The sequence below is a fragment of the Rhineura floridana genome, chromosome 1 (genome assembly GCF_030035675.1).
Source record: "Rhineura floridana isolate rRhiFlo1 chromosome 1, rRhiFlo1.hap2, whole genome shotgun sequence".
Classification (NCBI taxonomy): domain Eukaryota; kingdom Metazoa; phylum Chordata; class Lepidosauria; order Squamata; family Rhineuridae; genus Rhineura; species Rhineura floridana.
The window spans coordinates 229,957,169-229,971,940 of record NC_084480.1 but is presented as its reverse complement, the minus strand read 5'-3'; the positions used below and the strand labels follow the sequence as shown (position 1 = coordinate 229,971,940).

The window sequence follows — 14,772 nt, the reverse complement described above, 5'->3', positions numbered from 1 at the left end:
AGAACGGCCAGATAATCCCTGCAGCCACTGGGACAATCGCAGAGGGGAGAAGCCGCAGCCGCAGGCTCCTGAAGGCCGTTGAAAGGTAAAAGGAGCCGCAGCCGCCGGCTCCTGGAAGGGAAAATTTTAAGGGATCCTCCACGTTTGAAACGCTGCAGCACGAGCCGGGGGAGGCGGGGCAGCCCAACTAAAAAGGTCCGCTGAAGGCAAAAGAAGCCGCAGCCGAAGGCTCCTGGGGTAGGCGGCTAGTTGAAAATGCACGAAAAAAAGTGGCGGCGTAGAGCAGGAAGCTGCAGCTGCAAGCTCCTGGATTAAGGCTGCGTCCGCCGCCTGAGGGAGAACTGCAGCCGCAGTCTCCCTGAATTGTCAATCAGCTAGGGAATGAGGAAACAAGGGAACAACCCCCCAAAGAAAATCCCCAGGAAAATACAAGACAAACAAAGAACAGTCAGTCCCACAGACTCTGAAGACAAAGACAAAGGGAAGGAAACGAATAGGAATATGCACAAAAAACCTCTCCACCCTGTCACACAGATACAGAAAACTTATCTAGAAGCTATGCTATGAATATACTCGAACTTGCACGGACGAAAGGCAAGAATGAACTGGAGAGTGGGAGGGGCCTGATGCCCCTAGTCTTGACTTCAGACCATTCTTGCCTTTGGACGATAGGTGGACCTATGATACTCGCTTGATGGCAGGCCTCCTGTGGAAAATGTTCTTCTGTGTAAGGAAAAATCCTTGCACTGATGCATCATTCAGCTTAGTGTTACACTGAATACAACTTGACTTAAGCCAATCAAGAAACATGGTCCTTCAGGTCACTGCTTCCAGGCACACCCAAACACAGCAAACTTTTTATCATTTTGCCTTGGCACATCCGCATGTAATCCAAAAAGTGTTACAATTCTTTGGAACATAACCTCTCTATCTCAACAAATGGGGGAGGGGATTAAGAATAGAAATGGGAAGAAAATGAATAAAAAGAAAGAGTAGGGCTCGCTTTTAACAAAATGTTAACATTTCATTTATATCCACCTTTCCTCCAAGGAGCTCATGGTGCTGTTCACACACAGTTCTCACCTTAACAACTAAGGGTAACAACTAAGGGTAACAACTAATGACAAGTTACAAATTGGGAAATATATAACCACTAGCTATGTAGAAAAGCTGTGTAGAAATGTATCAGGGAAATGGTAGAATCACAGCTGCCAAAGTGGTGCTATCTCACAAAGACAAGAGTATGCAGGTTTGTATTTCAAAAGGGGTTACAACTATAGAACTGTTTAAACTCAGCTTAAGAGTCTAGATGTGAACCTGACTTAAGTTTTACCAAAATAGTATTTAGCTTTCAGATGACAAAAGCAAAAATATATTTGCATGTATCTTGTTGATGCCAAATGTTTCTTCTTCCTCTCCATAATCTACTCAAGGTGCAGACTCAAATGGGGAGTGAGAACAGCAAGACTATGCACATTTATTGGATCCCCTCTAATTTATGTTAGTTATCTTGAGGTTTCCTCAAGAAAATTGCTGAAAAAACAAAATAGTGTTATAGGATGGTTCACAAAAAGGGATATAAACTTATAACCCTATACCCACTTATCCTGGAATAAGCACCACTGAACTTAATGAGAATCGCTTCTGAGTAGACACACATAGGATTGTATTGTAAATCCAATTGCAATTAGTCTTTGAGAGAACTGTCACAAAACAAAACATTTTGACAGGGAGCAGAATTTACATACCTCTCTTCGGACCATGCTGCATTCAGACTGATCCAGAAGGATGTTGATCACTGTTCCCCATAAGCCTCCTGATATGTTTTGGCAGCTTTCAGCTAATGCAAAGCAACCTACTTCAAGTGATGTAAGTGCTGATCCTATGGCAAGTGAGGTGAACTTTACCTAATGTTGATGAAAATTAAAACCATTTACATATTAAAAATTAACATTTCACTAACCTACTCATTAAATTTTAGAGCATATTCTCCACAGTTGTTCTCCAAACATAATGAATTCATTTTTAAGACGACTAATATGGCTTTAAAATGTTTTGCCTCAAACCAGTTGTTGTTCTTATGTGCCTTCCAGTTGATTATGACTTATGGAGACCCTATGAATCAGCAACCTTCAATAGCATCTGTCATGAACCACTCTGTTCAGATCTTGTAAGTTCAGGTCTGTGGCTTCCTTTATAATCAATCCATCTCTTGTTTGGCCTTCCTCTTTTTCTACTCCCTTCTGTATTTCCGAGCATTATTGTCTTTTCTAGTGAATCATGTATTCTCATTATGTGTTCAAAGTATGCTAACCTCAGTTTTATCATTTTAGCATCTAGTGACAGTTCTGGTTTAATTTCTTCTAACGCTCAATTATTTGTCTTTTTTGCAGTCCATAGTATGCCCAAAGCTCTTCTACAACACCACAGTTCAAAGGAGTTGATTTTTCTCTTATCCGCTTTTTTCACTGTCCAACTTTCACATCTATACATAGAGATCAGGAATACCATGGTCTTAATGATCCTGACTTTAGGATTTGAGGACCTTTTCTAGTTCTTTCATTGCTGCCCTCCCCAGTCCTAGCCTTTTTCTGATTTCTTGGCTATTGTCTCCATTTTGGTTAATGACTGTGCCAAGGTATTGATAATCCTTGACAAGTTCAATATCCTCATTGTCACCTTTAAAGTTACATAAATCTTCTGTTAGTCTTCTTGACATTCAGCTGTAGTCCTGCTTTTGTGCTTTCCTCTTTAACTTTCATCAGCATTCGCTTTAAATCATTGCTGGTTTCTGCAAGTAGTATGGTATTGTCTGCATATCTTAAATTATTGATATTTCTCCCTTCAATTTTCACACCTCCTTCATCTTGGTCCAATCCCACTTTACGTATGATGTGTTCTGCATATACATTAAACTAACAGGGTGATAAAATATACCCCTAACTCACACCCTTTCTGATGGGGAACCAATCGGTATCTCCATATTCTGTCCTTACAGTAGCCTCTTGTCCAGAGTATAGGTTGCACATCAGGACAATTGGATGCTGTGGCACTTTTTTTAAGCATTCCATAGTTTTTCATGATCTACACAAACAAAGGCTTTCCTCTAATCTATAAAGCGCTGAAATTCCTTGGCCCGTTCCATTATCCAATTTATCTTTGCGATATGATCTCTGGTGCCTCTTCACTCTCCAAATCTACCTTGGACCTCTGGCATTCTCGCTCCATATATGGTAACAGCCTTTGTTGTAGAATTTTACTTGCATGGGATATTAAGGCAATAGTTCGATAATTACTGCATTCCCTGGGATCCCCTTTCTTTGGAATTGGGATATATATTGAATGCTTCCAGTCTGTGGGCCCTTATTTAGTTTTCCATATTTGTTGACAAATTTGGACAGATTCAGTCTCAATAGCTCGTAGCAACTCTAGTAGTATGCCATCCATTTCTGGTGATTTGTTTCTTCCAATTATTTTAAGAGCAGCTTTCACCTCACATTCTAAAATTTCTGGTTCTTCATCATATGGTTCCTCCATGAATGAATGTGTCATCCTTGTATCTCTTCTATATAGTTCTTCAGTGTATTGCTTCCATCTTTTTTTTATTTCATCTCGGTCAGTCAGTGTGAACCCCTGTTGATTATTCAACATCCATACTCTTGGTTTAAATTTCCCTTTAATTTCTCTAATCTTTTGGAATAGGGCTCTTCTTCCCATTTTGTTGTCCTTTTCCATTTCTAGACAATAACTATTGAATAACTATTCTTCAGCCATCCATTGAGGTCTTTCTCTCTTTCTAACTAGAGGTATTGTCTTTTTGCATTCTTAGCTGATAATGTCTCTGACTTCACTTCATGGTTCTTCTGGTTCTCTGTCAACTAAGTTTAAAGCCTCAAATCTGTTCCTTATTTGATCTTTATATGCTTGTGGGATGCTATTTAAATTGTGTTTTGGCATTATGATTGCTTTGTTCTTCTTCTTTAGCTTTACTCTGATTTTCAATATGATCAGTTCATGATCTGTACCGCAGTGTGCTCCTGGTCTTGTTTTTGCAGAAAGTATGGAACTTCTCCATCTTCTGCTACCAATTATATAATCAATTTGATTCCTATCTTGACCATTCTCATACCAGTTATGGAATATTAAAAAGTTGCTAGAACACAAAGACCGAACAATTTATGGAAACTTAAAATTCACACATGAAAGTCTTTAGGATGAGTGTTAGGCTTTTCACAATGTAAAAAAAAAGAATAATTGTCCTATATAGTAATATTGGCATACAAAAAATGAACACAAAACCATTCACTTCAAACACAACTGAACCAACAAGACTAAAACAAAACAAAACTTGGTTTGTCCTATCAAACTAATCTCCTCTTTTCCCTGTACTATTGCTAAAATATGATGGGGAAAAAAGTGTTTCTTGGATCGATTCACCTCTTCAGCAATACAATGAAAGACTGTCTTATCCTTTTTATACCCAGTCAATCACTACGCTCTGCAGGTGAGGGCCTCATGCAGATACCGTCTTATCAGGAGGCCCGCTCTGCACAACATAGGAAGCAGACCTTTAATGTTGTGGCACTGACACTTTGGAATTCCCTCTCCTTAAATATTAAACAGGCATCTATTGAAGGCCTTCTCCTTTCAACATGGCTTTTAAGTAGAGGTGTTATCCTAGTCTGCACCTGTGCTGGAATTGCATTTTAGGATGTTTTTAGTGTTTTTTGAAGATGTTTTAAAGATTTTTTAAAATATATTTTCAAGTATTTTATTTTTAAGATGTTTTAAAGTGTTTTTAGTTGCTTTTGTTTGCCACCCTTGGCTCCTTCTGGGAGGAAGGGTGGGATATAAATTTAATAAATAAACAAATAAAATTGGTCCTTTCCGCAAAGATAAAGATAGAAGAAAAAATAGCAACCCTTCCTCTAGAAACTGTTGAGGAAAAATGGAAATTCTTGCCGTGAATTTCTATACCCGGGGGTTCCTGGAGGATGGTCATTGGTCTCATGATGGCACCTCCCCCTGCTATAGCAGGCAGAGTCCACTTCAGATGACCTCACCCTGGGGGGAGGGGCCATTCCACTCTCTCCAGACCGGCTGGACAAGCAAAGACTGCCCCTCCACCCCCTTGATTGCTCCAACCAAGTGTTGAGGTCAACCATTTTGTCAGTCCCTGACTTCAACAGAAATGAAGGAAAAGTAATAGATACCACAACAGGAAAGTGCCAGGAAATCCCCAGGTGGCCCTAGCTACCCACATGTTTGGTGCTGGCATAAGCCACTTAGCACCAATTTGCATAGGCAGAATACCCGGAATGAAGAGGCGGGGACTGTCCTCCAGGAACCCCTGGGAATAGAAATTCACAATAAGAATTTCCATTTTTCCCCAGAGGTTCCTAGAGGCCAGTCATTGGTCTCAGGACGTACCAGTGCCCTTAAGCAGGGTGGGATTCCAGAAATACAGGTCATGTCCTAACCACTCTCTGCAGGACTCAAGGACCGAAGGCTGCATCAGCAAAGGCCCAAGTGTCAACCTTAATAGTGCCTAGAGAAGGTGTGAATTGAGACTCATGTAACCCCTCTACAAATGTCTAGGATGGGAAAACTACCTTTGTACGCTGCTGAGGTAGAAGCCCCCCTCAAGGAATGAACTGTTAAACTCCAAGGAGGAGATTTCCCCAGAGCCTGGTAGGCCTGACCTATAACCTCTTTAAGCCAGTCAAGGAGGAGGTCTTACATCCCTGGGATGTCCCCCCAAAAGACACAAATAGTGCCTCAGACTTTCTGAACACTGATGTCCTATCCAAGTAGAAGCGAAGAGCCCTACACATGTCCACACTGTGCCAGGCCTCCTCCCTAAGAGAAGGAGGATTCGGACAAAACGACAGCAAAACTACCTCCTGTGCCCTATGAAAGAGGGAGTTGATTTTGGGAATTGTCATAAGAACATAAGAAGAGCCTGCTGGATCAGGCCAGTGGTCCATCTAGTCCAGCATCCTGTTCTCACAGTGGCCAACCAGGTGCCTGGGGAAAGCCCACAAGCAGGACCTGAGTGCAAGAACACTCTCTCCTCCTGAGGCTTCCATCAACTGGTTTTCAGAAGCATGCTGCCTCTGACTAGGGTGGCAGAGCACAGCCATCACGGCTAGTAGCCATTGATAGCCCTGTCCTCCATGAATTTGTCTAATCTTCTTTTAAAGCCATCCAAGCTGGTGGCCATTACTGCATCTTGTGGGAGCAAATTCCATAGTTTAACTATGCGCTGAGTAAAGAAGTACTTCCTTTTGTCTGTCCTGAATCTTCCAACATTCAGCTTCTTTGAATGTCCCCTTCTTGTATTATGAGAGAGGGAGAAAAACTTTTCTCTATCCACTTTCTTAATGCCATGCATAATTTTATACACTTCTATCATGTCTCCTCTGACCCGCCTTTTCTCTAAACTAAAAAGCCCCAAATGCTGCAACCTTTCCTTGTAAGGCAGTCGCTCCATCCCCTTGATCATTCTGGTTGCCCTCCTCTGAACCTTTTCCAACTCTATAATATCCTTTTTGAGATGAGGAGACCAGAACTGTACACAGTATTCCAAATGCGGCCGCACCATAGATTTATACAATGGCATTATGATATCGGCTGTTTTATTTTCAATACCTTTCCTAATTATCGCTAGCATGGAATTTGCCTTTTTCACAGCTGCCGCACACTGGGTCGACATTTTCATCGTGCTGTCCACTACAACCCCAAGGTCTCTCCTGGTCGGTCACTGCCAGTTCAGACCCCATGAGCGTATATATGAAATTCAGGTTTTTTGCTCCAATATGCATAATTTTACACTTGAATTGCATTTGCCATTTTTCCGCCCATTCACTCAGTTTGGAGAGGTCTTTTTGAGCTCTTCCAATCCCTTTTTGTTTTAACAACCCTGAACAATTTAGTGTCGTCAGCAAACATGGCCACTTCACTGCTCACTCCTAATTCTAGGTCATTAATGAACAAGTTGAAAAGTAAAGGTCCCAATACCAATCCTTGAGGGACTCCACTTTCTACAGCCCTCCATTGGGAGAACTCTCCATTTATTCCTACTCTCTGCTTTCTGCTTCTTAACCAATCCCTTATCCACAAGAGGACCTCTCCTCTTATTCCATGACTGCTAAGCTTCCTCAGAAGTTTTTGGTGAGGTACCTTGTCAAAAGCTTTTTGAAAGTCTAAGTACACTATGTCCACTGGATCACCTCTATCTACATGCTTGTTGACACTCTCAAAGAATTCTAGTAGGTTACTGAGACAGGACTTTCCCTTGCAGAAGCCATGCTGGCTCTGCTTCAGCAAGGCTTGTTCTTCTATGTGCTTAGTTAATCTAGCTTTAATCATACTTACTACCAGTTTTCCAGAGACAGAGGTTAAGCTAACTGGCCTGTAATTTCCGGGATCCCCTCTGGATCCCTTTTTGAAGATTGGCGTTACATTTGCCACTTTCCAGTCCTCAGGCACGGAGGAGGACCCGAGGGACAAGTTACAATTATAGTTAGCAGATCAGCAATTTTACATTTGAGTTCTTTGAGAACTCTCGGGTGGATGCCATCCGGGCCCGGTGATTTGTCAGTTTTTATATTGTCCATTAAGCCTAAAACTTCCTCTCTCGTTACCACTATTTGTCTCAGTTCCTCAGAATCCCTTCCTGCAAATGTTAGTTCAGGTTCAGGGATCTGCCCTATATCTTCCACTGTGAAGACAGATGCAAAGAATTCATTTAGCTTCTCTGCAATCTCCTTATCGTTCTTTAGGACACCTTTGACTCCCTTATCATCCAAGGGTCCAATCGCCTCCTAGATTGTCTCCTGCTTTGAATGTGTTTATAGAATTTTTTTTTGTTGGTTTTTATGTTCTTAGCAATGTGCTCCTCAAATGCTTTTTTAGCATCCCTTATTGTCTTCTTGCATTTCTTTTGCCAGAGTTTGTGTTCTTTTTTATTTTCTTCATTCGGACATTTTCCATTTTCTGAAGGAAGACTTTTTGCCTCTAAGAGCTTCCTTGACTTTGCTCGTTAACCATGCTGGCATCTTCTTGGCCCTGGCGGTACCTTTTCTGATCTGCGGTATGCACTCCAGTTGAGCTTCTAATAGAGTGTTTTTAAACAACTTCCAAGCATTTTCGAATGATGTGACCCTCTGGACTTTGTTTTTCACCTTTCTTTTTACCAATCCCCTCATTTTTGTGAAGTTTCCTCTTTTGAAGTCAAATGTGACCGTGTTGGATTTTCTTGGCAATTGGCCAGTTACATGTATGTTTAATTTAATAGCACTGTGGTCACTGCTCCCAATCGGTTCAACAACACTTACATCTCGCACCAGGTCCCGGTCCCCACTGAGGATTAAGTCCAGGGTTGCCGTCCCTCTGGTCGGTTCCATGACCAACTGGTCTAGGGAATAGTCATTTAGAATATCTAGAAACTTTGCTTCTTTGGCATGACTGGAACACATATGCGGCCAGTCTATGTCCGGGTAGTTGAAGTCACCCATTACTACCACATTTCCTAGTTTGGATGCTTCCTCAATTTCATATCTCATCTCAAGGTCTCCCTGAGCATTTTGATCAGGGGGACGATAGATCGTTCCCAGAATTAAATCCCTCCTGGGGCATGGTATCACTACCCACAATGATTCTGTGGAGGAGTCCACTTCTTTTGGGGTTTCCAGCTTGCTGGATTCAATGCCTTCTTTCACGTATAGTGCGACTCCGCCACCAATACATCCTTCCCTGTCCTTCCGATATAGTTTATATCCAGGGATAACCGTATCCCACTGGTTTCCTCCATTCCACCAGGTCTCGGTTATGCTCACTATATCAATGCTCTCCTCTAAGACCACGCACTCCAGTTTTATTTTATTTATTTATTTTGTTCAATTTTTATACCGCCCGAAGCCAGAGGCTCTCTGGGCGGTGCACAATAAATACAATACAATAAAAATACATTAAAATGACAATAGTAACACTGAGCATATATTTTAAACAATTAACAGCCTGGTCTGTATAACAACAATAAAATGTAAAAATTTTAAAAAGCCTGGGAAAATAAAAAGGTTTTAACCTGGCGCCGAAAAGATAAAAGTGTAGGCGCCAGGCGAACCTCGTCGGGGAGACTATTCCATAGTTCGGGGGCCACCACTGAAAAGGCCCTAGATCTCATTACAACCCCCCGAGCCTCTCTGTGAGTCGGAACTCGGAGGACGGCCTTTGATGTTGAACGTAGTGAACGGGTAGGTTCATATCGGGAGAGGCGTTCTGCTAGGTATTGTGGTCCTGCACTGTGTAAGGCTTTATAAGTCAAAACTAGCACTTTGAATTTGGCCCGGAAACCGATAGGTAACCAGTGCAAACGCGCCAGAACAGGTGTTATATGTGCGGACTGTCTGGTCCTCGTCAACAGTCTGGCTGCTGCGTTTTGCACTAGCTGTAGTTTCCAAACTGTTTTCAAAGGCAGTCCCACGTAGAGTGCATTGCAGTAGTCCAATCTAGAGGTTACCAGAGCATGCACAACTGAGGCGAGGTCATCGCTGTCCAGATAGGGATGTAGCTGGGCTACCAACTGAAGGTGGTAGAACACATTCCGTGCCACCGAGGCTACCTGAGCCTCAAGAGACAGGAATGGATCAAACAAAACCCGCAAGCTACGAACCTGTTCCTTCAAGGGGAGTGTAACCCCATCCAGAACAGGTTGAACATCCACCGTCTGGGCCGAGAAGGCACTCACCAACAGCATCTCAGTCTTGTCAGGATTGAGCCTCAGTTTGTTAGCTATCATCCAGTCCATTATCGCGGCCAGGCAACGGTTCAGCACATCAACAGCCTCACCTGAGGAAGATGAAAAGGAGAAATAGAGTTGCGTGTCATCAGCATACTGATGACAACGCACTCCAAACCTCCTGATGACTGCGCCCAGCGGCTTCATGTAGATGTTAAAAAGCATGGGGGACAGAACCGATCCCTGTGGGACTCCACAATGGAGAGTCCAGGGTATCGAGCAATGCTCCCCAAGCCCTACCTTCTGGAGGCGGCCCACCAAGTAGGAGCAGAGCCACTGCCAAGCAGTACCTCCAACTCCCAACTCCGTGAGTCTCCCCAGAAGGATACCATGGTCGATGGTATCAAAAGCCGCTGAGAGATCAAGGAGAATCAACAGGGTTACACTCCCCCTGTCTCTCTCCTGACATAGGTCATCATACAGGGCGACCAAGGCTGTTTCAGTGCCGAAACCGGGCCTAAAACCGGATTGAAATGGATCTAGATAATCGGTTTCATCCAAGAGCACCTGGAGCTGGCTGGCAACCACCCATTCCAAGACCTTGCCCAAGAATGGAATGTTCGCTACTGGTCTGAAGTTGTTCAAATTATCTGGGTCCAAGGAAGGTTTCTTCAGGAGTGGTCTCACCACCGCTTCTTTCAAACGGCTAGGGACCACTCCCTCTCTCAAGGAGGCATTTATCACTTCCCTGGCCCAGCCGGCTGTTTCAACCCTGGCAGCTTTCACTAACCAAGAGGGGCAAGGATCTAGTACAGAGGTGGTTGCACGCACCAGTCCAAGTACCTTGTCAACTTCCTCAAGCTGTACCAACTGAAACTCATCCAACAAATGAGGACAAGACCGTGCTCCGGATACCTCACTAGGTTCAACTGCCATAATATTGGAGTCTAAGTCCTGGCGGATGCATAAGATTTTATCTTGGAAGTGCCCAGCGAACTCATTACAGCGGGTTACCGATGATTCTCTGATATCCTGAGGGCTGTGATGTAAGAGCCCTCGGACAGTTCTAAAGAGCTCCGCAGGGCGGTTGAGGGATGATTTAATAGTGGCAGCAAAATATCACTTTTTCGCTGCCCTCACCGCTTCTGTATACAATTTCATAGAGGCACTTACCAAGGCATAATTGCTTCCGTCAGGAGTACGCCTCCATCTGCACTCAAGCCTCCTCCTCTCTTGTTTCATCGCTCTCAGCTCCGGGGTATACCACGGAGCTGCATGAGCTCGACATGGGAGAGGGCGCGCAGGAGCGATCGTGTCGACAGCCCGGGTCATTTCCGTGTTCCACAGTTCGACCAGGGCTTCAACAGGAGCGCCAGTCTTATCAGCCGGAAAATCCCCCAGAGCCCTTTGAAAACCCAGAGGATCCATTAGTCTCCGAGGTCGGACCAACTTAATAGGTCCCCCACCCTTGCGGAGGGAAAGGGTCACTGTAAGCCTAAACTTCAGCAAGCAGTGATCTGTCCATGACAATGGAGTCGATGAAAAACTCCCCACTTCCAGATCACCATCTCCATGTCCAGTGGCGAAGATCAAGTCAAGAGTATGCCCCGACACATGCGTTGGGCCAGTAACAAATTGAGACAGCCCCATGGTTGCCATGGAGGCCATGAAGTCCTGAGCCGCCCCAGATAAAGCAGCCTCGGCATGAATGTTGAAGTCTCCCAGTATCAATAGTCTGGGGGACTTCAGCAATACCTCTGAGACTACCTCTGTCAGCTCAGTTAGGGAAGCTGTTGGGCAGCAGGGTGGGCGGTACACCAACAGAATTCCCAGTCTGTCTCCTTGACCCAGCACAAGGTGGAGGCACTCCAAGCCAGTTGTCACCTGGACAGGGTGCTTGATGAGCAAGAGAGAACTCCTATAGACCACCTCTACCCCGCCTCCCCGACCCTCGGATCTACCACAGTGTTGAATCTCATACCCAGGTGGGCAAAGCTGGGAGAGAGTAACTCCTCCCAGATCACCCACCCAGGTCTCGGTTATACATGCCAGGTCGGCGCCCTCATCAACAATTAAGTCGTGGACGAGGGAGATTTTATTATGTACCGACCTGGCATTTAGGAGCAACACTTGGAGATCCGAGAGCTGGCTGACAGGACAACCAACAGTCCTGCAGATATGAGGAGAACCGGAACAAGGCACAGGCACAACTTGTCTGGGACGAGTTCCCCTTATCTGGCACGTTCTCCTCACAATACCATACCTCCCATTACCCGTCACTACATTAATTGGGTCCCCCAGAAGTCCCCCCGCTCGGCACAAGGTCCTCTCTCCCAGTTCTCCCATCTTGGTTCAGAGGCTCCTAGCATTGGCGTCTGTTCTAAGGACCACTCTATATGAGTGAAAAATACGTAAGTGGGCATCAGAAGAAAAGGCTCTAAGCACTGACACCCAACGAGTGGAAGTAATTGCCACCAGGAACACCATCTTCAGTGTAAGGAACTTTAGCTCACATGTAGTTAATGGCTCAAATGGAGGACCCATAAGCGCTTCAGGACCCAGTTAGGATTCTAAGAGGGAAAACGATGAACCACTGGAAAATTCCTCAGGCTCACCCCCCTGGTAGACCATCTAAAACATGGGTGTGTAGAAATGGAGAAATCTCCTCTGCACCCCAAGACACTGTCAATGGTTGCTGCTTGTCACTTAATTGTATTGGTGCTGAGGCTTTTGTCCAAATCAGACTGCAGAAACCTGAGGATATCTCATGTTTCTGGAGGAGGGATCCCTCCCCCTAGCCTGATACAAAGTAAGGAAGGCCCTCCATGCAGAGCAGTATGCCCAATTACTATCTTCCAGAAAGGTTTCAACTAAAGTGTCCAACACCGTACCAGAAAAAAAAAACTAGCTCTGTTAACCAGAGCTGCCCAACACCATACTGTCAGTCGAAAGAACTCCAGCCTGGGATGAACCACTGGACACTGCCTCAACAAGTCCTCCTGGTAAGCAGAGTCCATGGGTTCCTTGAGACCAGATGCATGATTTCCAGGAACCATGGCCTCCTTGGCCAGTAAGGGGCTATCAGAATCGCATCTGGCCTTAGTAGTCTGATCGCCCTGATAGTTTGTAGTATGAGACTGAAGGGGGGGAGGCACGACCAGACCCTCTGGCCAAGCCACCACTAAGGCATCCATGCCCTATGTCCTTTGGGACTGATAACGAGGAAAAAACCAGTCGACCTGGAAGTTGTGTGGGTTTGTTAAGAGGTTGATGATCGGGCAACTGAACCACTTGGTCACCTGGTGGAAGACTTCCAGATGCAGCTGCCACTCCGAGTCGGACACCATAGTCTGGCTGAGCCAATCTGCCATCACATTCTGAAGTCCCACCACATGCTCTGCCATCAGGGACAACAGATGCAGCTCTGCACATCTGAAGAGGCGCTGAGCCTCTTCCATCAAGTACCTTGACCTCGTACCTCCCTGATGGTTGATATATGCTTTTGCAGAAACATTGTCGGTCCTCATGAGGACATGGCAACCCCTGATGTGTGGTGCAAAGGCCAGCAATGCTAGTCTCACTGCCCTAAGCATCAGCCAGTTGATACTACACTTGGTCTTGCTGACAAACCACACTCCTTGAGACACATTCATTTCCAGGTGTGCTGCCCAGCCTACCATACTTGCATCCATCATAATCCATTGTAATCACTTTGCAGACTGGAGTATGTAGGCTCACCCCCATATCAGTCAATGGGATTCCAGCCACCACCTCAATTGCTGACGTAGGACCAGTGAAACCGGTATTGTCATGCCCCCCTCAGAGGACTCATCCGAGGAGGAAGCGGAATGGGAGACCACAGACCCAGGAGAGGGGACAAGCAGGGAGACAGCCCAGGACCCTTCACTAGACCACAGACAAGCCCCAAGGGAGCCTGTCTGCCAGAATCAGGAAGCAACCAGGAGGCTGCCCCTTTCTCAGCAGAGAGAAGACCCCAACAGATGTTGCAGGAATGAATAATAATAATAATAATAATAAAATTTTATTTATGAGTCGCCTATCTGGCCGAATTAACGGCCACTCTAGGCGACGTACATTACACAATAAAATACAATATAAAACCACAATCAATGAGTAATCTAAAAAAAACCCTTCCAGTTAATAGCAGCATAAAAATTAATCCACTCCAGAGATCCTGTAAGCCTGCCTGAATAGCCAGGTCTTCAAGGCCCGGCAGAACCCCATCAGGGAGGGGGCATGGCGAAGGTCAGAAGGCAGGGAATTCCAGAGGGTGGGAGCCACAATTGAAAATGCTCTCTCTCTGGTCCGCACCAGTCTAGCAGTTTTAACTGGCGGGACTGAGAGAAGGTCTTGTGTGGCTGATCTTGTCAGGCGGCATAACTGATGATGCTGGAGGCGCTCCTTCAGATAAACTGGGCCGAAACCGTATAGGGCATTAAAGGTCAACACCAACACCTTGAATTGGGCTCAGTAAGCGACTGATAACCAGTGTAGATCTACTAACACCGGAGTGATATGATCACGGCGGCGGCTGTTCTTAATCAGACGTGCCGCCGCATTCTGTATCAGCTGTAATTTCCGGACCGTTTTCAAGGGTAGCCCCACGTAGAGCGCATTACAGTAGTCTAAGCGGGAGGAGACCAGGGCATGTATCACCCGTGAGAGTAGATGGACAGGAAGGTAGGGTCGCAGCCTCCGTATCAGATGTAATTGATACCAAGCTGCCCGGCTCACTGCTGAAACCTGAGCCTCCATGGACAGCTGGGAGTCAAGAATGACCCCAAGGCTGCGGACCTGTTCCTTCAGGGGTAACCTCACCCCATTAAGCACCAGGTCTATATTTCCCAACCTCCTCTTATCTCCCACGAGCAACACCTCGGTCTTATCGGGATTCAGCTTCAGCCTATTCCCCTCCATCCATCCACTTACTGATTCCAGGCACTTGGACATGGTGTCCACAGCCAACTCTGGTGAGGACTTAAATGAGAGATAGAGCTGAGTGTCATCTG

The 14,772-nt window shown here is 45.2% G+C and overlaps 1 protein-coding gene across 4 annotated transcripts in view; it reads right to left on the bottom strand.

Annotated features, from left to right (window-relative positions):
- RTTN (rotatin) overlaps positions 1–14,772 on the bottom strand; it is a 202,479-nt gene that overhangs the window by 112,341 nt on the left and 75,366 nt on the right. For all 4 annotated transcript variants that reach the window (XM_061594628.1, XM_061594647.1, XM_061594639.1 and 1 more), the window contains exon 31: positions 1,749–1,907. In XM_061594628.1, coding sequence (XP_061450612.1) covers positions 1,749–1,907 — 159 coding nt within the window. The remainder of the gene's footprint in view (positions 1–1,748; positions 1,908–14,772) is intronic.